Genomic DNA, 26,749 nt, shown 5'->3' with positions numbered 1-26,749 from the left:
AATAAGTTCTCATCTTTGTAAAGAAGAGCTAAACCTAAGGGTAATAGTTTGTTTTTACAGTTTCAAATTTCAATGTTCAAAAATCAGAACTTCTCAACACATACCTGAGATACATTTATAAGTTTTATTGGATAACTATTTCTATTAGAAGCGTGAATTTTTATGACTCAATTATGTCAGTAAACATCCTCCTGCAGATTTATATTTACATATATATGTATTTCTAAATGAATGTAATGAATGATATGTATTACTGTGTAATGTGTAGAGCTAATATAAATTTATACTCATATACTGCAGATACAGTATACAGTATGATCCAATCTAGTTCTGTATTCTTTACTCTGTAGTAGCTGTTATAACACATGAAAATAGTTGTGCTTCTATGAAGCAGCTCTATTTTGATACAGCTATGGCCCCAACAAGGGCATACTACTATTTTACTACCACTGGCAAAGTTAATATAAGTTTCTATCTAGACATTTAGACTTCTTTTTAAACAGATATCTTGATTACTCACTTGTCCACATCCCCTTTCAGTTAGACGTCTGTCACATGAACTTAAAGCAAACATTACTAACATAGATGGAAGGGGCAGAAAAGGACGTACACAGCATTTATACTACAGATATGATTCACAGACTCGGCATTACTTGTACCTTTACTAACGCTCTAAACCCTACCCTCGCGCACAGATCAAATGGTAATCGGCAGGAACCGAAGCACATGGGTAAGGCTGCGCTGACTGCCCACAATACCCCGAGCCTCTGGACAAGGTTTCTGCTCCTCGTGCCGCCAGCGGTGCTCCCTGCTTGCCAGGATCCAGCTGCTTTCATCCTGCTTTTACACATTCAAATGGACAAATGGTCATCGTTCAAATGTTGACATACCATGGGAAGGGTGTCGTGCGCTGCGAGTGCCTGTTACTATTTTATCTTTTCAGTGGCCGCACTAAATAAAGAGAACATTAGGACAACGCCAATCTCTTATTTTTTCTCTGATGAGCAGTTTTGGAGAACTTATTTCAAAGAAGTAATCAATATATCACAATTCGTGTGACATTAACCAGCAGGAACTTCCGCTTGCTGTAACACTTTGTGACTTGAAAATTGTGCAACACCTTCAGTAAACACTTCCTCATATAGGAACAAGAATAAAGTTGAACAACTCACTCGCTCCCGTTCACTGCACAAGGGAGGAGAGCTTGAAACACAGACAGGCTGCGAACCAAACTTCCCCAGACCAAAGAGACCACTGCCAGACAAGCACAACTAAGATGACTAATAAACTTCTTGTTTCTGTCGTTTGGCTATGTTTTCTGCGACAAGGCAAGTTCTTATATTTTTTTTCCTCTTTTATAAATGGTTGTTATAAGATTACTTACTTTACCTTTTATGAATTTTTAATTATTAACCTGCAGATAATACTAAAGAATAGCAAATAAAATTGAAGAAAATGTTGTTGCTGAAGTTAGGGAGTTTGGTTTTTTTTCTTTTACCATTCAAAACAATTATTTTAAATTCTTTAGTCAGAGAAATATTTACTTGCATGAAAACTGCTCACAGATTGGCTATAGATGCAGAACAAGTTCATTTTGCGAGCCAATTAAGTAAGTACTTCCTCTGCAAGTGATCGGAGAATTTATCCAATTGGGACAACTTACCACACTGGCAACGCTTTGGCAATTAAAGGAAAAAGTTTTATTTGATTTCTGTTAATGATGTTACCTGACCTAAAATAGTTAGCACCCTGATTACCTCAGGTTGTAACCAGAGAAATTCGTATGATTTATCCTTAACAGACCATGCGTTTTCTTTCCATGTGTATTGTTTCTCTCAATTCATATCAACAGGGAACAGATTTTTTCAGAAAGTGGCATGCACAAGCATGCACAGGTTTTGTATACATAATTACACATGTAATTTGTATCCGGGCAGGTATTTTTGTGATTTCACTAGCTGTGCAGAATATCTGGAGACGCACACATTTCAAATGCTTAAGGTGTTACATATTTCATCTCTTGATAAAAACAAATTTTCATCATCAATTAAGCCTCACTATAATGGTATTTCTTCCTGGTTTAGATTGCTTTGAAAATTACATGATTATTTTTTCCTCATTAGCACTTTTTGTAGCTGTTGAATGAAGCCCAAGGAATCTCTTTCCTCCTAAAAGCTACTCACTCAAGATAATGCCTAAAGCAAGATGCAGATACTACACTGAGGATTAAAAAGCTGCCTCTAAGGAATGATTAGTTCCAGAACCAAACTAACCTGTTTTCCTCGAAATGCTGCTTGTATCGCACTGCAGGAAAAAAGTCAAGTTTAGTTCCAAGTCCCTGTTCAAATCCAGCCTAAAGTTGCACTATCCGGGCTACAGCCTGCCTTCTAAAAAGAGCCTGCATTAAGGAATGCATAGATAAAATTGGGGCACGGAACTCAGTTTTGAAAGGCCTAAAATATTACTTTGGTCACTGCATGAGAATATACTTTAAGCTCATGAAAAGCGTAAGCCCGCAAAGTAAAAGATTTTTAAAAAGTCAGAAAAATCACTTTCTTAAAATAAAATTTAACACATCATTGTTATTTACAATAGCAAAATTACATTTGTTGTTTGCTAACAGGGTGCACATGGATAGTTACTGTGTACTGTGCAATTGCTCAGCTGATGCAAGGTAACTTCTTAGGGCTTATTACTGCTATATCATTGTGTCTTTCTCTACAGCACTCAGCCTTGTCCAGATAAGGCCAAGCTGAGTTTATTCTGCAGTTAATTTTGGAAAGGGCTTAATCAAGTAAACCAGTTATGAAGAATTAATCTATTGATTTTACTGGAACAATTTGCATGAGCATGTGCTTTGCTGTTGCAGATATAGAAAATTACAGTAATTGGATGCCATATTCTTGTAAAAATCCAGCCTCGAGGCAGACAGTCAAAATGGGAGTTGCACTCTCTTTCTTCTTCTTCTTCTTTTTTTTTTTTTTTTTTAATACAGGTGCTAGTGTTTAGTGCTAAGCCCTCAAGAATTTGTCCATTCAGATGAAATGACCTTTGTATGAGATTAAAGAGCTTAAGAGGCATACAGACCTAGAGCTGCATTGTTGGAAATGAACATGTCACTTGTAAGACCCCCTGTTTTCCCAAATGCTATCAGCTGCTCTCGTTAACTTCGAGTGATGCAGTATGTACTGACCACCTCTGCAAGGCATGCTCGCGAATAACATTTTGTCAAGAATCACTCATGCTTGGAAACAGAAAACAAAATCAAACCACTTGTCGTTAGCCGGATATTTCCCCAAAACGTCTTCTATAGCCCACTGCAGACACACAGCACTTCTCACAAACAAAACAAGTAAAAAGGGTTATCTGAGTCATTTAATCTGGATTCCTTACCACCTTCAAGATTTTCCTACTTAGTCTATCTATAGTATCATATTTCCCACAGTGTGGTATTTCCTACAGGAGTCTATCTCCTATTCTTTTACCTAGCCTGGTTCAAATGCCTTCGCCAGTCCTGCTGCCACAAGCATGCAATCACCCTTGATCTGATTCAATAGGTAAGAGCATGTCTGTTGGAAGACTGCCAGGAAGTCTTTATGTGAAACTAGCTGAAAACCTTTCTAAAGGAGAAACCTAGGTTTGTTCCAGTCTTGTGGTGAATTCTATGAACTTACTTGCCTATCTGGAGGCAATCCTACCTTGTGAATAGTCATGTGATAGAGTTTGGAGATCATTAATTTCACAGAACCATTAACTTAATTCAGGTCATCTGCACAATGCAAAGGCCAAGGTTGCACCTTGCACAGCTGGCTTACCATGTCGGTACAAGAATCCGCTACCTCTGGGAAAAGAAATCCTCAGGGAATTGCATAAAAGATTCTGACACCTAGAAATAACCAGGTGTGTCACCTTGTGTGAACACCAGAGGATAACAAACCTTATGTTAGGTCACATAATGGGGGGCAACTGCTTAGCACACCAGATGAGCACTTCCCAGAGCCAGTGCAGGGAATACACGAGAAATGAGTGGTGCAATAGGTGGATGAACACACAGGACCTAAGAATAAGTCCTGACAGATATGAAATATGCTATTTAAAAAAGTTAATACTGTGTTTGCATAAATACACATTTGTTTCTCCCTAGGAAGCACAAGCAAGAAATTACCTGGAGTTGAGCAATACGAAGTAGTTTACCCACAGAAATTGCATGCAATACATAAAAGAGATGCAGAAAGAAACAATGAAGAGGTATTAAAAGAGATAACTCTTATTTAAGGGGTGAGGAGGAGAGGGGGAAGCTTTTCTGGAGTCAGAGTAGCCTTGGCTTTCAAGGGGAAGAGACTCTGGAGCCATAAAGAGGATGTCTGCAACATCGATTCCACGTCTGGCAAAGACAGGCTGTGACGGGTGCTGGGTAGGCAGGAAAGTACCTGTATGTGATTAGTGGATCTTCTATGCTTGTACCTCTGCACAGATGTATTTTTTTGATACTACTCAGATTTTGAGTAAACTATGGGTATTTTAATTTGAAGCAAGTTAAATCAAATGCTTAAAACTAAGCATGCTTTTACATACTTCAGGGTAGAATTATTACACTTTCTGAAGTTACTTTCAGCACTTTCCTGAACAGGCCGGATGTGCGTTTATGATTGTAAGAATACATTTTCAAAGTTCAGTTTACTCCTCTAATTAACAACTATGAAACAAAGTGAGCTCCTGCTTATTCTAGAACGGCCAGACTGCTTATTCTTGGTGGGAAGAGGAGAAAAAGAATGCAGCTGGCAACTCAACAACTGCAAGCTCTTAGCAAGGCCAGAAATTATAACAGTCCATATTCTAACACTTAAATGTGTTTACAGACAAAATACGACGACACAATGGAGTACGGAATCAAAGCCAGCGGAGAGGAAGTCATACTTCACCTACAAAAAAATAGGTAGGTTCAGCTCAATTTTTTGCTTGAACTTATCCCTCACTGTAAGTGGCTCTGTAGAGCATTCAGGATACAAAGAAACAGGACTTGGGCTCCCATAAGATACAGGTACTTTGGTAAATGCAACCTTTCAACTCCAAGGGCAGGGGAGGACAGGGCAGGAGAGGAAGTATCAGGTCACTGCCCTGGTAACGTGAAATAACTACGCAGGCATATGACATTACTATGAAGCGATGACTAGCCTAACCTGGTAACTCTATTCTCCCATTTATTTCCTAAATAGCTAAATCTGCTGGATGTTTAATGTTTGCATATTAGTTTACAAGCTCTCTGTGTCCATGTATTATCTCTGGGTTATATTTATTTGTTCTCTGTTGGTAGAAACTACAGGGAAGAAAAACAAGAAAAATATCCCTGAAACAGGGACATCTGTGTTGGCTCTGTAAGCTCTTCAAAAATGGAAAATAGTAACAAAAAATACAATTATCTTCAATAACAAGGCTTCTAACACTCCCTAACTTAACACTACAGCTGTTGGATTTTTTTTTATAATGTAATATATACTGGCATCGACATAAAATGTTTTATGGGAACTGAAAGTGAGGGGAGTTTGCCTCCTTGGCTGAAGAAATTAGTAGCACTGAAACAGGCCATGCAGAGGGCACAGAGAAGCAGTGGGCGTTGTTACAGAACATGGCATACAAAAAGTCCAATACTATACAGAGCAAACACGAAATAAAGCACAGCTGTGATTTTCTGCTTGCTGGCTTCACCATAATATTTGACACAGTACCAAAGTAGTCTGTTTTAATAGGTGTGTTTCTAATGGCTGTGTAAATACAATGATGCTATAATCAGTTCATGTTAAATATATAATTAAATATTTGCCCCAGTTTAAATCTAATCTAAATATTTGAAGGGGGGGAATTATATTGTGCTAGATCCCACTCTTTAAAAAGAAATGAGATTGCGAGAGTTTGGAGTAGTTATCCAAAAAGAAATGAATGGAGACTTGGTTTGGTGCTGGTTTCAGTAGCACTACAGCTCTGGCTTAACTTTAAGCCAGGGCTGTAGTCTTACTTAAGTGCTCTGCTGGATAGGAGCTGCTGTGCATAGGGCCTTGCGGGTCAGGTCTTCAAAAGCAATCACAAATGTGTATGTTAACACGAAACCCAAAGGAATCACTTCCAGTGGTGGCAGAATTATAGTAATCTGTTCCATAGACACGATGTCCTCCTCTTGAGGTTCAGAACACATATGTCCCCAAGAATAGTTTCGTATAGATATAAAAGAAAAATCAACTTCAGATAGAATGACTACAAAGGTGAAAGCTTGTGTTAGCAAAGTTATAAAAAAGCTGTGAGCAAAAGGATTGGACAATCTTAAAAACATATGCTGGTGTGATCTCAATATAGTCCCTGTGAGTGTGTGCACATATACAGATGTATCCATGCACAAGCACACACGAAGTAAGTGAGGCAGCTTCTCCGTTGCCCTGTATCTTAGCTATTTATCATCAGTGGGGGCGAACTGGGCAGAGAGAACAGAATGGTACCATTTCACACCCACTGTGGAGTGGTGGAAACGACTACACAAATTAGAGGCCAAAAAAAGGATCAGTACTGCAATATGCAATCACACATTTACTTTCATATCTACCAGGAGATTACTTTAAAGCAATAAGTAGACTTTAATTTTGTTCTTATTTTAGAGACATCCTTTTGTTTAAGTATTATGAACAAGCACAATTATCCACCCAGCAGACTTACTTCCCTAGTCTTTTGATACTAATAATAACCTGAATTCTCTAAATGCTTGGCGTGCTATATAACTGCCTCTTTTCTAGATTACTCCAATGTAAGTGTTTTGAATAGTAACTGCACTTTATTCTTTGCAGGCATCTATTAGCTAGAGACTATACTGAAACAATTTACTCAGATGATGGTCGACAAATAACAACAAGCCCTCAGATCAAGGTAGTAAACACACATTTCTTTCCCCTATATTTGCAGTTTTCAGGAGGTCTGTATGAGATTCACAGGTCCATGAAATAACAGCACAAACTAGGATAGAAAAAAAAAAAAAGATTTTAAGACCAGGTGCTAAGCACTGTAACTTAGGATGCCTCTGAAGGGACGAGAGAGAATGATTCGCGACTTTGGTGGAGCTACACTAATTTACACTGGTTAAGAATCAGAATCAACACATTTTGCTTTCAAAAAGAAAAGCACTTTTCAGTTCACAGGCTGATGAACACATCTTCTGAGCTGGATTTCTCTCTCTCACGAGGAAAGGCAGTGGAGCCAGGTCAGAATAAGCATTCCACTGCTTTGGACCTCCTGACTTTGCACCTCCTGACTTTGCTCAGGTTGCGCAGCTCCGCGACTTGCTTTTACACACTAATCTCGGTGAGATCATGAATTCAGATAAACACACATTCCTTCATTGCCTCCCCTACCACCCACGTGCAGAACAAATCCATTACAGGTTACCCAGGTGGTTCCTCTGAACTATGACAAACCAGTTACTCAGATGCAGGCATAAAGGAAATCAGTCTTTTTTTTAATTAGCTGTGTGCCCATGGGTCTTATCCCCTTGCTCTTCAACAAAGCCTTCACTTGAAGCATTTTGTCCATTGTCGTGCCATGTGTTTTAATACATGCAATTTTGAATACAAAACCTAATTATCTTTGCCATAGGGTGATTAGCAGGAACAGGAGGATCTCGTGTGAAATAAGCACATGTAGAGAATTCTGGGTTGCTTTTTATAAAAAGAGACAAACTCTGATTGCTCCAATTACTTTCACTCCCTGAAAGAATCCTGTGAAAAGTAAATAGCGTCTATATCTGGTTAAAGATAATCTCAAACAGGCCTGGCTACGCAGCTTGCTGCATAAGGAATTCCTGCACTGAGAATACTTCACTATGATCTCATTAGTTGTTTCTCTTGCATCCTTAAGAGATTGATAGTAATTCAACATTTTTTCTCTCTAATAATTTTCACTTTGTGACCAATTATTTCGCTGTGAGAAAGCTGGCACATTTGATGGAAGGAGGATTAAATAAATGTTAAAGTAAAATCAAAAATCCATGTGAAAAGAAAATATGCATTGCATGCAGATTTGAATACTATCTTACTAGCCTCTATTAAGAAATTTAAGGAAAATACTAAGGCTAAAATTTTCCACAACACTTCAGTGACTTTGAGCTCTCTTTGAACACAGAAATGCTCATTAGAACTTAGATCTCTAAATCAATTGTGTCATGAAAATGTTTCCCCTAAGCATATATTTTAATATAATGTATATATTTTAATCTCATCAAAGTTAATGCATTTAATTGTGGGGTTAATGTAAAAGGGTGTTTCCCTGAAATTTTGCCACAATAAAATAATTCAGTATGGATCTTAATTCAGCAGAGCACATCAGTACATGCTTAATTTTGAGCAGTGAACCTGCATATTCTTATTTTCACATGTTTTTAGCAGATACTTAAGTTTGAGATCACCATAAACGTGCATAAAATACAGAATGTGAGGAAGATATTGCTAAGCTGGAGAAAGAGAAGGCAAATCAATCTGGGATGCATAAAAGCCAAGTTTTTAAAGGCATCAGGCCAGTTCATTGCAGTCAATAAGATATGGCCCAATTTGACAATGTATTTTTTCTTTCTAAATAGGATCATTGTTACTACGAAGGTTATATTCAAAATGATGCTGATTCAATAGCAAGTATCAATGCTTGCAAAGGTTTAAGGTAAGATGGAGGTTTGGTTCTCAAAGGGTAACAGTAGCAGACTGCACATTCTCTGTGAGGCTAAATTTTCCAAATTACATCTTAAGCTACATCTAGTGCTGTGAAACAATATGATATCAAAAGCTGAGCTGCCTTGGGGGAGAGTAAGGATGCATAAATGGGTATTATCTTTTATTCGTGATTACAAGGAAACTAGTTTATAAAGGAAAGGGAAAGAAAGGAGAAGCTACCTTTCTATTTCAGCTCCAGAGCATATAAATTAGAAGCCAAAGGAACATCTATATAAATAAATGTATATGAATGATTCCATAGTAGGTCATATAGCCTAGTGTTTGGAGTTGCTTTCAGTGGATGTTTAGGGATGATGCTTCTAAGTTGTAGGAAGCTGCATTGACACTTCAGCAGAAGGTCGTATTATTTTCAGTGCTAAAGCATTACAGGGTCCAGAAGTTCAATCGTTTGCACAAAAAGATCAGTTAAAAAAAATCTATTTGTTTCTAATCACGGAAGAGACAGTAGCATAATGTGAAAGGGCAGGAGGACAGCATTAAGTCTGAGAAGCTGGAGCACAACATTTTCCCAATGGATAACAGGGTTTCGCCAAAATCCACACTTTCTTTGTGAATAGGTCTAGCATTGCATGTCAAGTTTAAACATTAACACAGAATGCTTATTTTGACATTTACAAATCAAAATGATTCAAAACTCTCAATTGCTTTCAATATTTCAGTCTTTCATCTCAATTAAAGATGAAATCATATCTTTGATTCCCCACTGAACTGAAATTCACTCTTCAATTATCTGTCAAGCACAAAAATCCCAAATCTAAATTTAATTCATTTCCTAAACCAGTTTCTCTTTGACTGACAGTCTCCTGCTCAGAGACCTCACCTGATCAACCAGAGCTTCCAATTGACCCAGCAGCTTTGATTTCTACCCTTAAGTTATTGTATAGTCTGCCTGCATGCTGCCAAATCATATCGCATTGCATCAGTGTGTGCAATCATCCTTACGCTTGTGCTAAATGCTGTTAGATATAATGTTGTTATCTTGACTCTGGCCTATAGATTCAAAAGATCACAGTCTAACCTAAAGAAAATTTTCACAGTGGATATTTTAAGACTCGTGGTCAGAAATACCTTATTGAACCCTTGGGAACCTCGGACAGAGAAGAACATGCAGTCTATAAATACGAGGAACTTGAAGACAAGTCCATAAAAACCTGTGGTGTAACCAATAATACCTGGCAACCGGATTCAGATGACCCCACCGAGATCTTCAAATCAAGCAATGATCCAGAAGTAAGTACAAATCAGAAAAGCTGAAACCATAGGAGAGCTGGGTGACTGGCGCAAGTCCCACTTTGTCTGGTGGCACCTACAGAAGAGAAGCCTGGTGAACAGTGGAGCACACTTAGGTCTTAAATAACCAGATCAAAATGTGCCAGAGCTCAGAGATCTGAAGTTAACAGAGGCACCACCTGAGTTAAGCTCTCCTGCACATACCAACAGATGCTCGTGTGCATCTTAAAATATTTAAATACTTTTTAATAAATAGCCTACTGTTCATCATTTTTAAAATGAGACAGTCCCATTCTAAATAGCTTAGCTAAAGAAATACCCTGAAAACTAATACATGGTTTTGAAATTGAAAGGACTGAGACTGAAACAGGCCCTGAAAGTCATTTAAAATACATGTTTTCTTTAGATGAAAGCATATCTGAAAGCAAGAAAGTATCTGGAAGTTTACATAGTGGCAGACAACACCATGGTGAGTACTGAAATAGGTATTCTCTTTTGACCCTTTAGAGGTGACCTTTCCAAATACTCCTATCCCTGGCTCCTATTACAATTACAGTACTAAGTATACTTTACCACAAACTTTGACTAGGAATATGATTTCCTAACAATGCGTGATTTCAAAGATCCCACCTGGAGATGACAAGAATTCAGAATAGATGGCAAGGCACCCATCACAATCAGGGACTTTATGGCTCCTTTTCTGGGGGAAAAAAAAGTCTTTTGCCAAAAAATGGCCCACTTATCAGTTGTTTTATAACTAAGGAGAGGTTTCCTATTTATTTTCTAGGCCTTTAGGCCCCAGAGCAATGGTCAGTTGATGTGTGTGGGGGGGAAACCAGCTGTTGAGAGAACATACGAGCATCCTTCTCTCTCACACCAGCAACACTTCAGACCTTGGCCCTTCCTGACCCGCAAGAAACTACAGTTTCTTTTGTAGGATCTGTAGAAGCTGGTCACAGACACAACTGCATGTCATGTCAACACCTGAAAGACTGGGCCCACCAGCAAAGGTGGCAAAAGGAGGCCACCAAAAAGAAACAGTCAGGGTCAGGGAGGACCTCACAGTGCAGTGACTGTCCTGTTTTGCACTTTAAACACAGATATACATTTAAAAAGGGCCTAATCCTGCAAACACACAGGCTTACCTTTAAGCCTGAGAGTGATCATAGCTGCAGCAAAATATGAGTCTTACAGCTACTGCATGCTCACAGTTGAGCTATCCACGTTTGCACTATCAGGCCTAAGCTTCCTCAGCACCACAAGGAGGAACTGATTTCATTTACAAATAGGTGATGTGCCCCCATCCTAGGCAGGTCTAGATATACTTAAGTCTGACCTAGAGTCTCTATAAAATCAAGTATAAATAAGATAGTATCAATGCATACACTTTGTCCTGTCTGCTTGTTCCAGGCTTTGAAATACATTGTCTGATAAAATAATAATTATGTAAGAAAATAATAAATAGATCAGATATGGTGTGGCTTGCAATGCGGTCTTCAGTGAAGTATTCCTTTTCTTTTCTACAAACCACCTTTTTTCCTCCTCCTGTTCCTGACACCCTATATTTACTTTTTCAGTATAAGAAGTATCAGGAAGATGTTCAAGCTGTAAGACAAAGGATATTCGGAATAGTCAACTTCATCAACACGGTAAGAGCAAATACAGCTAAATGAAATTGGAATAGAAGTATACTTTTTTTCCTGCCGCAAGCTTCATGAATTAATAAATGTAGGAAAGAATGACAACTTCCTCATCATTTATGAAACAAATCTACCTGCTGGGAAAAATGTGCAAGAATCTGTCCCATTACATATCTAAAACCAGCGGAAACACAATTTCAGACTAACAACTTATGGTCCACAATATTTCCCACTACAAACAGCTGTAGAGACTACACATCATTTCTCCATTGCACTGCCCTTGTGTATTCCTTTGTATCAGGCAAAGTGAGCGGAAAGTAGACATAGATGCTGCCGTATTCTCGTATGCTATTTCACCGTGCAGTCATTTTGCATCCGCTTTCAAGTCCCGGCCAAACTAATCTATCTGTCCATATTATCTTGTTCTGTGCCCTCAGATGTGAGGTTTCTATAAAACCAATTGATGTTAAAGAAAGGTTTATAGATCTCATTTTCTTAGCAGCTGTTAAAATGAATGCTTGAAATTCTCTAAAAGGAATGAACTGATTCTTGATTTCTTTCACAATTCAAATGTCTTCAAAAATACTATTGGAATTTTCAAAGTTTTTAAGCCATTTTTATAGTTGGTTTAAACTTGGAGGAAAAGAAGATTTCACGTTTTGGCTGCTCTGATTAATTTTTTTTTTTTTTTGCAAATTTGAAGTGAGGAAAAGCTTAAACATGGCTTGGAGTGGACCATATTGCTAGCAACAAACGTGCAATAATTACCAGAATAAGTGTGTTTCTGAAGTCTTTACAATATACTTCCTTACTACAGCAATGCTGTTTCTCTACTGCAGGTTTATAAGCCCATAAATATCTACATGGCATTAGTTGGCCTAGAAATCTGGACAGATAATGATAAATGCCTCTTGAGTCATGTGGCGGGTTCCACTCTAGACAGCTTCTCAAAGTGGCGTCAATCAGAGTTATTACAGAGGAAGAGAAACGACAACGCTCAGCTAGTCACGTGTGTATCATTCTGTTTCCTACTTGCATTTCCAAATACGTTAGAGGAATGAGTTCTTAAAGATTTGGTCACCAACCCAACGAGATGCTATCTATAATAAACTGAATTTTGTGCTTTCCAGTACCGAGCTGTACTAATTATAGGACAAAAGGATGAAATGCAGGTTTGGTGTGTTGCTTTTCTTTGCTTCATGGAGTATGGATTACCCCCTAGGACATAGTGTCCAATGTTTGTATCTGAATCCCTGCAAAAACAGGCAACATGGACATTGGTTATACCTGTCTCTCCCTTTCCTCGCTCTGGCCACAAAATAGCCGAGTGCCCTGAAGACTGCAGTGCTTTAGTCTTACCACCAAAGGAGCCATGTCATGAAGTTTAATGGCTGTGAAACACAGATTGCCAAACTAAACCAGTGCTCAGTTCACTATTCTGGCTCAAGTGCAACGGGCCTGATTCACCAAAGCACTTCACTATGTTTAAAGCACTTCTTCAAGCAGTTTACACCAAAACAGATGCTTAAGTCTTATTAACTGCAATGGAGTTCAAGTACACATTTAAAATGAAATGTGCATTTAATTGTTTTCTGATTTGCAGAGATCTTAAGTATATCCTTAAATATTATATTAAGTCAGCAGTTGCAAACCAGAGACAGAAATGAGCCTATGCTTAAAGCCTTCAGCTTTGTTAACAAAGCTGACAGTGACTTCAGATGTGCTTCCCGATAACAGACTAGCACATTTCACTCTGCCTTTCTTCTTCCTTACAGAGGGTTAGACTTCGAGGGCACAACGGTTGGACTAGCCTTTCTAAAATCCATATGCAGTGATGTGTATTCTGCAGGTATTATTCAGGTCTGATTTGTTCTTGATTATTTTATTTTTTAAAGCCTTTTCCTTGTCTTCTCTTAAACTTAGTGTGTGACATTTTCAGTTCCCTGTCTGGTTCATATCATTACTTTATTAGGCTGTGGAAATTCATGGCCAGAGACTTTATTTTAAATGAAATGCAGAGTGTAAGGAAAGCACACACAAGGCATGGTATTTGCACTGTTCAAATGTCAATGTCAAACTCAGACACCTGTATTTGAAGCACCAGGCTCCTGCATAGTCACAGGAGGGAAAAAAAGTAATTCTGTACCTCCAACTTTAGGTTCCCTCTACTGAAGAGGGTTCCCCATGCCTAAAGGAAAAGGGTAGGAATACCCTCCTCTCCAACGCATTTAAGAGAGAAGTAAATTATAGTATCTGTCACAATACAAATCACCAATTTAGCCACTTAATTACAAATAAGTGAGCTATTCCACTTAAAGTTTAGCCTAAACAGGGACATAGATCCAAAAGGTTACCCACAGCACTGGGAAAGTCGACTGTTGAGCCCACCTTCCTGGGCGCGGGCTGTTGGTAAGAGGACTGACCCACAACGTGAAATTCCCGCTTTCCCAGAAATCCAAAGCAGACTGTGAAACTAGAATGCGTCTCAAGGTGGGGGTATGCAGCCTGCAGCAACAGGATTTGCAATGCCACGATGGAAGAGTATGATCAGTACGCTAGCTTATGCTTTAGGCTGTTCCATACTATTTATACATCCAATTTCACTCTCAAAAGAACAAGACTTTTCCTTTCTTTGCTCCTACCATACAGCACAAAATATCAAGCTAAGAGTGAATGAAGATGGAGCACAGCTTCTGCCTTTGCATTCAGTGCACACACAACATTGTATACAAAGGTTACCTTGGCATAACAAGTAATAACAACATCACACCCGCATAATTACCCAAAGCACACAGACACCTATCCAAAGAGAGGATGAGGAGTTTTAGATATGCAGTTCCCCTTAATACTCAGTTGTTACTTGGCTGCCTGACTCCCTCATGTTTATTTAAAAAACAATTATACCAATTTACTGATGTTGGTTAGTGGTATGATCTCATTCTTAAGCTATTATACATAATCCAGACTGAACTGTGGAATAGATGCATGTATGAGCTTGGATTGACTGACAGATCAATGCCTCGTGTAGTGACATAGATAATTTCACTTGAAGTAAAATTATCCCATTTCTTAACCACATGGTTTCTCTGATGTTCTTTCTTGTTCCAAAATGCTCAAGGAAATAATAGGCTGCTCTCATTTCCACAGGATCATAGCAGAAATGAAATTGCAGTTGGAGCTACCATGGCACATGAGATGGGTCATAACCTTGGCATGAGTCATGACACCAGCGCCTGCACATGTGATACCAAAGTTTGTATCATGACAGATACTGTCAGGTAGGCACTCGCAAAGAGTGAGTGCTTTAATGCCTAGGGGCAGTTAATGATGGGCTAAGCTGCCAATTTCCTAAATGGTGTAGTGGTTATTATTTTTGTCCTTTGACATTCAAATACACAAAAGTAAAAGAAAAAAGAAGAAATTCCAGAAAGTGCTGGGCATCCCATTTTGAATTCCAAGCTCTTGTAAGACATTCCGAGATGGACACCTAAAAAAATCATTAGTCACTTTTCGATAGCCTTTACATTGCATGCATGGTGGGTTCTTCATATTATACCATAAATACTTGCAGTAACTATTTCTTCCTTAAAATGATAACAGTATGACTTTTGAGAAAACTATTGTGGCATCTCATGGATGACAGAAGCTCCCCAAGATTCATCTAAAGCATATTTTTCCTCCCCATTCTGAAGATATTTCCTGTGAAAATCATACTAAGTGCTTGCACTTTCAATAAACATCCATTTGAGAGGTTTAGGTGAACGTTAATCTCTGTTTAAACACCCTCAGCTACTGCTAGGCAGCCCAATGGAAAAGTACTAATGCCTGAACCACTCGGATATGATTTGTGTAGACCATGCTTAAATCTTTGGGATGTGGGTTTTATTATATGCAGTGTTTACCTTTACTACATGTTTTTTCCCATCTAATAATAGAAAAACAGTGGAAACAAATAGATAACTAGAAGATGGTGTTGTATTTATTGATTTATGTATTTGGAAAAATAGCTGCATCTAACAATTAAGGGCAAAGTCACTTGTTCATTTCTCTTCTAAGTGGTATTGCTTCTCCTTGTCTACGCTGATTCTAACATAAATCCTCCTGCTTTCTCAATATAGTTATATAACCCCCCAGAAATTCAGCTCATGCAGCCTCCAAGATTTTGAGAAATACATGTTGAGCGACATGCCAAAATGCTTAACTAACATCCCAGATATAAGCAGCATCGTAGCCCCTGCAATCTGTGGAAACAGCTTCGTGGAAAAAGGGGAAGAATGTGACTGCGGAACTCCTGAGGTATCTACGCGTAACTTGGAATAAAATAATACTTAGAAGAGGCAAAGATTCGGGCTATATAATAGCTGGCTTTTATTAGGATCTGAGACAGCCAGTTCAAAGCTAACTGAACTATTTCTGTAGCAACTGTGGTCACCAAATTGCTGATCTGCAATGTAGTCATCCCTATAGCATGCACGCAGAACTGTGGCAGGGTAGACTGCACAATATGGTGATGCTCACTGTGCAGACGGAGGAACTCCAAATGGGGAAGAGCCTTCCGTACTGAATCGTCTGAGAGGAAAGGAGCAAGTCCCCTGCACCACTTACACCTGCACTTCATAAGCAAACTGCTTCGTATGCTTGCCTGAACTGGCTGAGAATGACTGGCACAGTTTGTAGTGAGAATGGTTTTCAGAGAAGCAGTGGGCAGGTCCAACCTATCCTTTTCTCCCTCAGTAAGCTGTGCAGGATGGTACCTTGAGAATGCAGTAAAGAGGGGACCCAAAATGTGAAGCACTGTACCAGGGCTTTGAGTCCTCTCTGGTTCTGTCACAGGAATGCACAAATGCCTGCTGCGACCCTGAGACATGCAAACTGACCGCAGGTTCCCAGTGTGCACATGGGGAATGCTGTGAAAACTGCCAAGTAAGACTCTTTTTCCTCTCTGGCTTCTCTCATGTTTTCTGGGGTATATTTTTGGCCTTGAAAATGCAGTAGTACACCTTTCAAGAGAATCAGCCCTCTTTATTTGTAGTTACTGACATAGCACAGTAACGAGAAGCATGCTTTGCCCATCCCAGACTACCCTACAGCTACTGATTTACTCAATCTTTCAACATCCTAGTGAAACAAGTTTTTCCCATTTTCTCCTGGAAAAAAACCTGAGACACAGCCAAGCCACAATTTTGCAAACAAACGTAAAGAACTCAACATTAGATAAGGACACAGACATTAATGTAATTTGAACAGTGAGAGTGGGATTTGCCTCCCCTAATTTTAGTCCTCTCACTTAGTGTTAATTTTAAAAGGCATGGAGGAGCGGTGTGTTAAACGCAGCATTCCTTTCATCCCTTTCAGTATAAAAAACCAGGAGCTGTTTGTCGAACAGTTAAGCACGACTGTGACCTGGCTGAGATGTGCACTGGCTTTTCTGAGAAGTGCCCAGCAGACCGGTTCCGTGTGAACGGATATCCTTGCAACGACGACAAAGGTTACTGCTACATGGGAAGTTGTCCCACCCGGGAAAACCAGTGCAAAACTGCTTTTGGATCACGTGAGTACAAGCTGGAATTGAAAAAAATAAGGCTGTCTAGGTCAAAGTAAGAGACAAAGGTAGACTTTGCCTAGTGGCAAATCGTCAAAGATCTTTTTGATATCAGAAACAGCAGGTCTATATAACTGAGTTCTAGTTTGTAGCATATATTATTTTTATGTTTACATTATATGTAATTATAATCACATGAACTGAAGTCCATATCACACAATATATTTCTAGAGGAAAGGAAGTGGCAAGCTAATTCTTTTTCACAATGGTGATAACTTTGCAATGGTGCTGGGTGAAAGTAGAATTCTTCACATGATAGATTGAGAAGATATCCATATTTCAAATTAATGTCCAAATTTCCTATTAGTGGGACTATCAACTGCTATTCCATATTTTTCAGTTAAAATTTGCATTTGTTTGCAAAAGCATGGATCCTGCATGATACATGAGGACACTCTTAAAACATCTTTCTCCTTTGCATACCTTCCTATTTCTTAAGGCATGAGATGGCTTACCTTCTTCTCCAGTTCTGACTGTGTCCCTTCTCCTTAGGCAAGGTCTGTTGGTTTGTGTGGGTTCTCTATAGCCCACAAGATAGGTGTTGCTTTATGCACACAGAAACACTGCAAAATCTAACCTAATCCCAGCTTCTCTCCTAAACTCTTGATATCATTGCCTATCTGACTTTCCTCTTCAACAGAGGCTACCGAAGGTGCAGCTTCCTGTTACCGGATGAACGAGAAAGGGGTATATTATGGATACTGCAGAAAAGAAGAAGGTACTCACTCCCCATGCAAGAAAAAGTAAGTACCATATTACAGGACTGCAGTGTTAAATTTGGCAGGATCTGGGAAAAGAGATCATTCCTATTCAAATTAAGAGACAGAAGCATAGAGCACTGTATTTTAGATGGCACATATATCCATGTGCCTTCTCTTTCATCTTCAGTTTGAACTGTGGTAAAGACAATTTTGAAGAGAAATCTAATTTCCAAATAGTATTCTTATCCAGAGAAGGAAGCAAAGCAAACTATCCTGAGATCACCCTGAGGAAAAAACAAGCGTGTGCATATAGCTGTGCAAGTCTGCTTGTAAAGGTGACTCTGTGTGTGTGTGCGCACGCGCACACGTGCATGTGTGTAGATAAGGAAATGGAAGGTGATTTTTGGACAGGGAACTTGAACCTCAAATGTTGAGTTCAGATCAGTTAAATGCTCATTTCAGCAAAATACTGTGGGCTCCCTAATAACCTCAATAGCAATTAAAAATCTGACATGTTTTACTCACAAACTGGCCTCAAATCACTACAGACCAAAATTCATACCTCTAGTTACTACTTTGGAATTCCTGCAGGGACACGGTGATTTCAAGCTGGAGAAGAGAACAGCTCAAATTGTTTTCCTGTGCCACATCACTGTTCTAGCAGCTCTTGTTCTCCTTGCAGAGATATTATGTGCGGGAAGTTGTTCTGTGCTGGGGGAAAGGAGATGCCTCTGTATGGGAGCCTGGTGACTTTTGAGTCATGCAAAGCAAGCTTTCCGAGCCATGGAGAAGCAGATCCAGGGATGATTCTCAGTGGAACCAAGTGTGGGAATGGAATGGTTAGTAGAGGAAAGCTCTTCTCCTATTTCTTCTTTCAGTCTTGCTTATATCATTAGCACTTTTGCCAGACAAGAAAGACTTTAAACAGGGAAGATTGAAGTAGACACTATACCTGCGATCTGATCTGCTATATCTTCTGCCTTACATTTACTACAAATCAGTAGAGAAACAAATGGGAACTGCTATCCTTTTCATTTCCTTATGCTTGACTGCTCTTTTACTCATTTTTCATTGATATGAATGTATGTGGCAGCAGAAATATACCTTTGTACTGAAAGGTTAAAAGGTCACAAATACGTTACTATTTTTAATCAATTATTTCCATAATGTATGTGCTAAGCATCGATGATTGCTATGTCCGCATTTCTTTACTATATATTTCTACTTAGAGGAGGTTTGGGGGGAAAAAAAAAGTGAAGGATGGAAGAAAGGCAGAAAACAGTGTTATAAAGTATCCAAAGGTTGAATAAGAAGTTATATCAAACTCTTAATGTGGTTTGAGTGATTCTGCATACCTGTTTCTATGCCTCCTTTCACTCTTCATCACTTCACACACCAATGAGAAAGCTCTGCGTGTCTTGGATGACATGTGTCACGTGTTTCAGGTGTGCAACAATGGAGAATGCATCTATGTCGAAGAGGCCTTCCGATCCACCAACTGTTCTGCCAAGTGCACCGGACATGCTGTAATATATGAGCTTTTGATGCTATCCATCTTAAAAAAAACAAATTGATGCAAGTCAGCTACAGACCTTATTGATAGCAGTATTTTTTTTTTTTTTTTTTTTTTTTTTAAGTCATTGGGATGGGAATTTGCAAAGATCCTGGAGTCAGAAGCTTCCTATATCTTTATGAATGCAAATCTAACTGACAAGTTATCAATACTTTTACTAAGAAAATTGCAGAACATTGTTTCCAGCCCTTCCACTGAGGCACTGTATCACAGCCATTCTCTCCCAGGACTCCTCTTTTTTTTTTTTTTTTTTTTTTTTTTTTTTTTTTGAAGATAATTGTGCTTATCTTATCTGAGCATTAAGAGACCCTACAGGTGCAGGGCCCGAGCCTGCTGCTATGTGCCTCATGCTGTAGCTCCCACTGCAAAAATACCTGCAAAAGGCACAAGATAGCAGACAAACAGGCCTGTCCTCTACTGTGTAAAACGAGCTCTATTACAACCGCTAAATTTTAGTCCAAGGGAAATGAGGGGGAGTTTCCAGACCTAAGTTCAGTAAGCTTATCAGGAGGCTGATCCAGAGCCACTGAAATTTTATTACATTACTTTCACTCATCTTTCCACCCTGAATATAGTCCTGGCTTTATGCTTCCCTAGGTGTGTGACCACGAGTTGCAATGCCAGTGTGAAGAAGGATGGGCACCACCAAACTGTGACAGCTCGACAGCAGTTACCAGTGAGTACCATATGGTCACAGATTTGGCAGGCTCTGCCAACAACAGATTGAAATGAAAGTTTCTTTAACACCAGTGAAACAGCACTACGTGTGCTGGCTGTCTTTGCAAATATGGCACATCTAAGTCTCTGATTTCTGCACCTTTTTAAGCCATTGCAAATTGTGTGAATGACTAGAGCAAGCTATTTTTCTTTATAACCTGATGAAACTGATGCATCTAAGAGATAAATAGCATGGCAGGCGTTGTCCTTCTCCATCCTGAGATAACAAATACACCGTATTAGCTCACCGTCAAATTTTCACAGAGGCAAGCTCCCCAGAGGTTTTGCTGCAAAGGAGGCTGGCAAGGTGATTTCTTTATCACCTGCATAGAACTGACCTTTTCCTGATCTACCTTATGGGGAAAACACTTCTTGTAATTTCCACATGGTTGGGAAAAGAATGGTTTCTGAGCCTTTGTTATTATATATCTTTCTCCCTTCTGTACACCCACTAGAGCACCAGCATGCTAAGGCATCCAACATCATGCCTTAGCTTTAGAAAAGCTTTGTTGAAGGAAAATTGTGAAGCCTTACTTATACACCATGACAATGTACTGTACCCAGTTTTGGGTATCATCCTTAGAGGAGAGGAACTACAACAAAGAGAAACAAAAAAAGCAGGATCTGTGAGGACAGGTGGATTTGTTTAGTCTAAAGACAGCTCAGGCAGTAACAATAGTTTTCAAATATGACAGAAATGGCAAGAATAAAATTCCTCTCCGTTATCATTTGTGGTAAGACAAGAAGCCATAAGCTTGAGCAACAGCAAGGATAACTATAGCGTAGATGACGTGGAAAAAATTACCTGGCCGATGGTAGGGAAGGGGAAACTGCTTAGCAATACTCGGTCTTTCAAGAAACAGCAACTTGCGTTCTCTCTTCCTGACAGGTTTCGCTATTGTTGCTGGTGTGCTGGTTGTCCTTGCTGTCACAGCAGCAGCAGCAGCCTTACTTATCCGTTTCCGAGTACTCAAGAGGTAAAATGCTCTCCCCAATGAGAAAAAAATAACTAAAATCAAGCAACTTCTGGACGGGTTTTAGGCTGGGGTTTTCAAAGGGGGCAAAGGGGATCTGGCAGGACTCTGAATGAACTCTGGGACACCAAGGCCCTGCTACCTTTACCGAGCTGTTTTAGAAATCCTGTAATCAGGAGAGGACCGAAGACTTGAAACTGCAGCTCTCAAGATTAAACCTACAGTAACTGAAAAAAAGGAAGGGGGGAAGAAAAGACGTGGCTGTACAGCAGGCCAATAGGAGTCAGGCAGGCATTCGCTTTAGCAGGTTTTTATTTCATTCAGGATAAGATGTGCAGTTTTAAGTTATATGTTAATATTTACATAGCTGCCAGACCAGAAGGGGACCTGGAGCCACAAACCAAGTCTTTGTGAATCAAGACCACCCTGCACCGGTGGTAGCTGCCCAGAAGGTAAGAGCAACGAGGCACTGGGTCCGATACAGCTTGCCTGGGGCAACGCAGATGTCCCCCAGGAATACAACAGAGGGGCCAAAACATCAAAACTTGTCAGCCAAAACACACTGCGTTTCCAGGAGACTTTCTAAATGCTTGTCTAGTGCTGAGAGCCCCAGCGTAGGGAGGGAGCAGGTAAAGCACATGGTACTAAGCCAGGTCCCTGGGTGACCTGCAGCAGCCGGGCTGCAGTAGAAGGCTGCAAGCAAAACTAACACATGAGATAAAGTTTGCCACAAGGCCTTTATCAGACTGAATTGTTCCCTATTTTCAGATGAACGACAAGAAACTTCTCCTTCCCGTACCTCCACCACAGGAAAACAAACCACAGCGTCCGAGTGTAAGTACTTCTAAAGAATTTCTTTGCTCTCGTATTTATTTTGGGGAAGACAGAACACAGGGCTCTGATATTACAGTGGTGACCCACAGTGACGATCTGGTCCCAAAGGCTGTGGAAATCCCTGCACGCCACATAGAGCCCTGTGTGTCTCCTTACAGCCAGAGGTTGTAAGGATCTGGGTTTATTCCGAAATAAACGCATCCTTTTATGTATTTTAACACAGTTTCTATACAGAAAACAAGCCTGCACATGTTCTCAGTGGAACATGCAAATACACACGTACCTAATATGCATACACGGGCAGCATGTTTTTCATTCTTTTTTACAGCCTGCCATAAGGCCAAAAGGTCCCCCACCTCCTGTCCCATCTACCAAACCAGCCACTTCTCACACAGAAGAGAGCTTTGTAAGTATAACTCTCCAAAACTTCATGTCTTTCATCTGAGTTGCACATAAACAGCAAATGCCAATTAATATTTTCAGTTTCTGAAGACAACATGTTTAGGGTATGAGCCATCTTTTCTGCCATGTAATCCTAAACCACACAAAATATTTTTAACCTGTGCCAAGTACTTGTGACAGCACACAGGACTCCATCTCATGAACAATAATACGCAGAGTGCACACCTACGGAGATCTCAGAAATATACACAATGTAAACAATGAGCATCGCAGCAAATGTGGGAAGCATTGCAACATCTATAGTAGCTGAGATCTTGTAGTCACTAAAGATGCCACCTGCGGGTGGATCTCCATCAATGTGCTGGGGGTTTTTTGTTTTTGTTTGTTTTTTTTTTTTTTAAAAAGAAGTCAGAAGAACATTTGCTGTTAATAAACCCAAAGAATCCTACCTTAAGAAACAAAAATCCCTCACGTGGATGTTAAGCACCTCATTGTTTGAGCCTCCTGCCTATCTGATACTAGGCTCCTGCCTATCTGATACTAGGATGTAAAAACAGTCCTCACACTAGCAACCTAACTGCATGCTACTGCCTGCATGAAGACAGACTGATCAGGACTCAGAAAACATACGGGCTTAACTATAAGGACACATTCAAATTCTATTGTCCTTATAGATGCTCTCCTCAACATGTACCTTGAGCAGCTCATCAGCTTTAGCTTCCCGAGCAGTCTACCCAAGCACGGTTACTCGATACAGATGAATTTACACACCAATAATTGCTCAGGGCTCTTCTGAAACAGGAGATCTACGGCCCTTGTATATTTATATATACTGTGCCTTTTTGCATGTGGACAGATTAATTCACCCCTAGCTTTTCCACTAGGAAAATGCTGTAGTAAATATATGAGATCACAGTAGCAGCAGCTGAGGTCTGAGGAGGTTCCACAGCTGCTTAGACAGGAAAGCATAAAGATATTTAAACTATATTTTTATTGTAGGCACCAGAAAGAAAATCTGCTCCTTTCCCAGGTCCCAAAGGGAAACCTCCACCTCCACCAAAGGTAACTCGAGTTCAGATGTGAATAGCTATTTTTCTGGGATGTCATTTGCCGAAATTGCAGCAGGCACAGTGATCTGTCTAATTCTTTCTTTTTTATTTAGGTTTTGAAACCTCCTGCTAATCCCAGAGTGTGAAGTGTCTAAAGTGGGGTGATCAAGAATCCTGAAATTGCCAGGGACAGTTTGTTTGTCCTGTGAATCCTCCATTTTTGGCAAAGGCAACTGAGATAGTCTTCCTGTTTTCTATTAAAAAAAAAAAAAAACAAGTGACTGACAGCTGCTTTAAGAGAACAAGCTTGTTTTTCAGTGAGGAACTCTTTTGTCAGGACATCAAGCTGCTGTCCGAAAGGAAACCAAGCAAAATAGCTACTTGCACTGAGGTGTAGACTGGGAGTGCATTATGAAAGCTGCTTACGTACCCTAACTCCTAGGCCACCACCCCAAGACGTGGCTGTACTGGGATGCCTCACATCTGCACTGCATCGGTTTAGCCCGGAGAGATGAGGGAAAGCCTGGTGTAGCAGCCCCATTAGCAAACTGTGAACTCTGCGCTGCGTTTCTGGATCTCTGCCAGCCCCAACTTCAGCAACGCACCAGACCTTCTGCTTCATGCACAAGTTGCAAGCTCTGGAAAAAGAAAAATCCTTCCTGCTCTTTGAAAAGAAAAAAGGTTTGAGTCCTTGAGGCTAGTGCCTGAATTAGCCTTGGTGTAATTAGATTACAGAGTGGGAACGCTTTGATTCTGGAAAGATCCTTTTGGATCCCATTCTCTCATTAATCCTCAGATTGCCTGTTAAACAAAACTCCTCTTTTGAGTAGGCAGCACTAGAGATATGCTCACAAGCAAAGTACGCGGGAGTCAAACAGCTTGCTGCTTGCAAGTACTCCCAGATCTCCGGCTGTGCCAGTTTAAAAAGAACTCCAGCTGCCATCATTTCACTTGGAGAGCAAAATTTTAAAAAGGACAGTCAACAAAGTCCTTAATCATTTATTTTATTTGCCCCTCAGCTCCAGAAATATCTTAATAGTTCTCCCTTCCAGGATATACACACCTTAGTGTTTTCATTTAATTGCTCTTGCAGCAAGGAGTGTTATTGTAAAGTTGCTAATGAGAACTAGGCTGGGCACAGGGAGCTGTTATTGTAGGACTGCAGCTCAGCGTGAGGCTTTGCACACCGGTGGATTACTGTGGGGTTCTTCATTAGTTCGGGCCTGCTGGCATCGACACTGTTGACACTGTTGGCCTGCTGGCATAAATCTGAATGATACTGTTGGCATTAACATTAATAATACTGTGAGGGTGCTGGCACTGATGCTATTGTTACAATTGGCACTGATATTATTAATGTGGTTGGCATCAATATTTTTAAGCAAAAGCACACGGAAGTATTTTTCAAGGAATAAAAACTTTACCAGGAAAAAGAGAGAAATAAAATTGCCCTGGACCCAAAGTACTCAAGATTTTATGGAGGTTCCAGTTTGAACTGGATTTGGGTTTGGATCCGGATTAAAATCAGAACAATCTTTCGGTTTTCCAAATAGATTATACCGTGGCTCAGGAAGGCAGCTTTCCAGCCTTCGGGCATAGCGGTTTTGCCGGGGAAGATCACGTGGCTGCTGAACTGTCAAAACAAAATCTTAGGCCTCAGGTCAGCATCAGGAATAGTAATTTCAATCTGGGCTTGGGTCTGACCAGTGCCAATCAGGACTTTAAAACAAGCCTGATCCTCGGAGGGCATGAACCCCCCTCCTCATGCTCACAAGTCGGCTCGCGCACACCAAAGACCTGACCCATCTGACGCTGTCCCAGTGCTCAACGCGGAGCAGGGTGTTAAAGTGTACAGCCAGTTTCTGAATGCAGAACCTTGTTATTTACAGCGGCCGTTATTACAGTTGCATGCTGCAGAACTATTCTCTCTTTAATACAGAAATGCATGTAAAAAAAATCCAACTTCTTTTTACTTTGAAGTTGCCAATCGAGTACTGTCTGTCACGTAAAACACGGATGTGATGAAATCACAACCGTCAGTTTGAGGAGCGAGGTGGGTATTTTTTTTTAGGATAGATTTTACTGGAAGAGCATGGCTTTCTTCTACTTTGGATAACTACTTTATTTTTATTCAGAAATGGATTTTACTCTATCCATATGTGACTATGGTGTAAAGATTTAGAACTTATTTTTATGAACTATAATTAGTGTATTTACAAGGATTTCTGTATTAAAAGTGTTCTAACTTAAGTGGAGGTGGCTGTTTCATTTTTTAAGGATTATCATTTGTACACAAAAATGCATGAAAATGGGACAGACTGGGATCACTTATAACATTACCCAATCCCCCAAACTCCCAGTTTCTATCAAAAACATCAGTCAATAGCATTGCATAGCCCTACCAAAGTTCTCCACACCCTAACACCAGAGGAAAACCTAATCCATTAAAGGAAAAGATACCACATCACAATTTCTCTCTCTACTTACAGTCACTTTCTTCATGATTTTCAACTTTTCCAGGGTGTGAGCATTGACAAGCTCTCCAAGGACATACAGAACTGAAGCAAGTTGACATGTACTGACTAGAGCCTTGCTTTTCCTTAGTTAGCTTTCCAAGGCCCTCACAACTCCCAAACCATGGACTGGGGCTTGCTTTCTCCCGCAGAATATCCCCTTTGCATCTGTACGCTTTCAATAAGCAAAGACTGCACCCAACAAGAGCATGTGTGCTACACTGAGACTCTACATCTCTCCCCAACAGTGGCTAGCAGTTAAGTAGATGCCAAAGGAAAGCATAAGCCAGCACACACCTATAGGAGTTTATGATTTACAGATGTTTTCCTGGCCTCAGCATCCAAATGACAGGAAGGTGACAGCGTCTGATGCAGCTGAGCACGTGCTCTATGGATTCCAGCCAGGGGCTCGCCTGTGCTACAGCCTATTGTTCGGTTATGCAAACGTGACATCTACTGTCAAAAAGCCTTTACTGCAAGAAGAAAGCAAACCCGAGAAAACTCCTGACATGTTCAGGACTCCAAGCATCAGGAGCCTGCAGGACCTCATCTCAAGGACTGCTTCCTCATAAGGAGCTTTTCCCTCTGCGGTCTCAAACTTTTCATCAAATAGCAAATTTCATCTGGGCTCAGCTGTGCCCTTAGTTCTGGTTTAACGGCTCCTTGCTCAGCACAGTTTGCCCTACACACATTGTACAGGGGAGTAGTGAGCCTATCTGTCAGCATAATACAGTAAGATATAGAAAGGATTTTGG

The 26,749-nt window shown here is 40.1% G+C and overlaps 1 protein-coding gene across 2 annotated transcripts; it reads left to right on the top strand.

Annotated features, from left to right (window-relative positions):
• The first annotated feature begins 1,042 nt into the window (after nucleotides 1-1,042).
• On the top strand, nucleotides 1,043-25,731 carry LOC112996745 (zinc metalloproteinase-disintegrin-like NaMP). 2 transcript variants are annotated; one of them, XM_026122400.2, is made up of 24 exons: nucleotides 1,045-1,328; nucleotides 4,145-4,248; nucleotides 4,860-4,936; nucleotides 6,831-6,909; nucleotides 8,612-8,688; nucleotides 9,797-9,989; nucleotides 10,396-10,458; nucleotides 11,567-11,638; nucleotides 12,469-12,638; nucleotides 13,405-13,489; nucleotides 14,777-14,907; nucleotides 15,748-15,925; nucleotides 16,463-16,552; nucleotides 16,985-17,180; nucleotides 17,872-17,974; nucleotides 18,615-18,771; nucleotides 19,378-19,458; nucleotides 20,103-20,181; nucleotides 21,112-21,199; nucleotides 21,564-21,648; nucleotides 21,965-22,030; nucleotides 22,359-22,436; nucleotides 23,432-23,494; nucleotides 23,595-25,731. In XM_026122400.2, the coding sequence occupies exons 1-24, from the start codon at nucleotides 1,277-1,279 to the stop codon at nucleotides 23,625-23,627; spliced, it is 2,400 nt and encodes a 799-aa protein (XP_025978185.1). In that variant the 5' UTR covers nucleotides 1,045-1,276; the 3' UTR covers nucleotides 23,628-25,731. The 2 variants fall into 2 exon arrangements, with proteins under 2 accessions (XP_064353790.1, XP_025978185.1); XM_064497720.1 differs by lacking the exon at nucleotides 19,378-19,458 and having other exon boundaries at nucleotides 1,043-1,328.
• Nucleotides 25,732-26,749: the final 1,018 nt, after the last annotated feature.

This window comes from Dromaius novaehollandiae, chromosome 26 (assembly GCF_036370855.1).
Source record: "Dromaius novaehollandiae isolate bDroNov1 chromosome 26, bDroNov1.hap1, whole genome shotgun sequence".
NCBI lineage: Eukaryota > Metazoa > Chordata > Aves > Casuariiformes > Dromaiidae > Dromaius > Dromaius novaehollandiae.
The sequence above is the reverse complement of the archived record's forward strand: the minus strand, read 5'-3'. Positions and strand labels throughout refer to the sequence as shown.

Coding starts and splice junctions, on each gene's coding strand:
- LOC112996745 (XM_026122400.2), top strand. CDS start 1,277: ATGACTAATAAACTTCTTGTTTCTGTCGTTTGGCTATGTTTTCTGCGA. Junction 13,490..14,776: donor ATTCTGCAGGTATTATTCAG/GTCTGATTTGTT, acceptor TCATTTCCACAG/GATCATAGCAGAAATGAAAT. Junction 21,649..21,964: donor CGGTGGTAGCTGCCCAGAAG/GTAAGAGCAACG, acceptor CCCTATTTTCAG/ATGAACGACAAGAAACTTCT.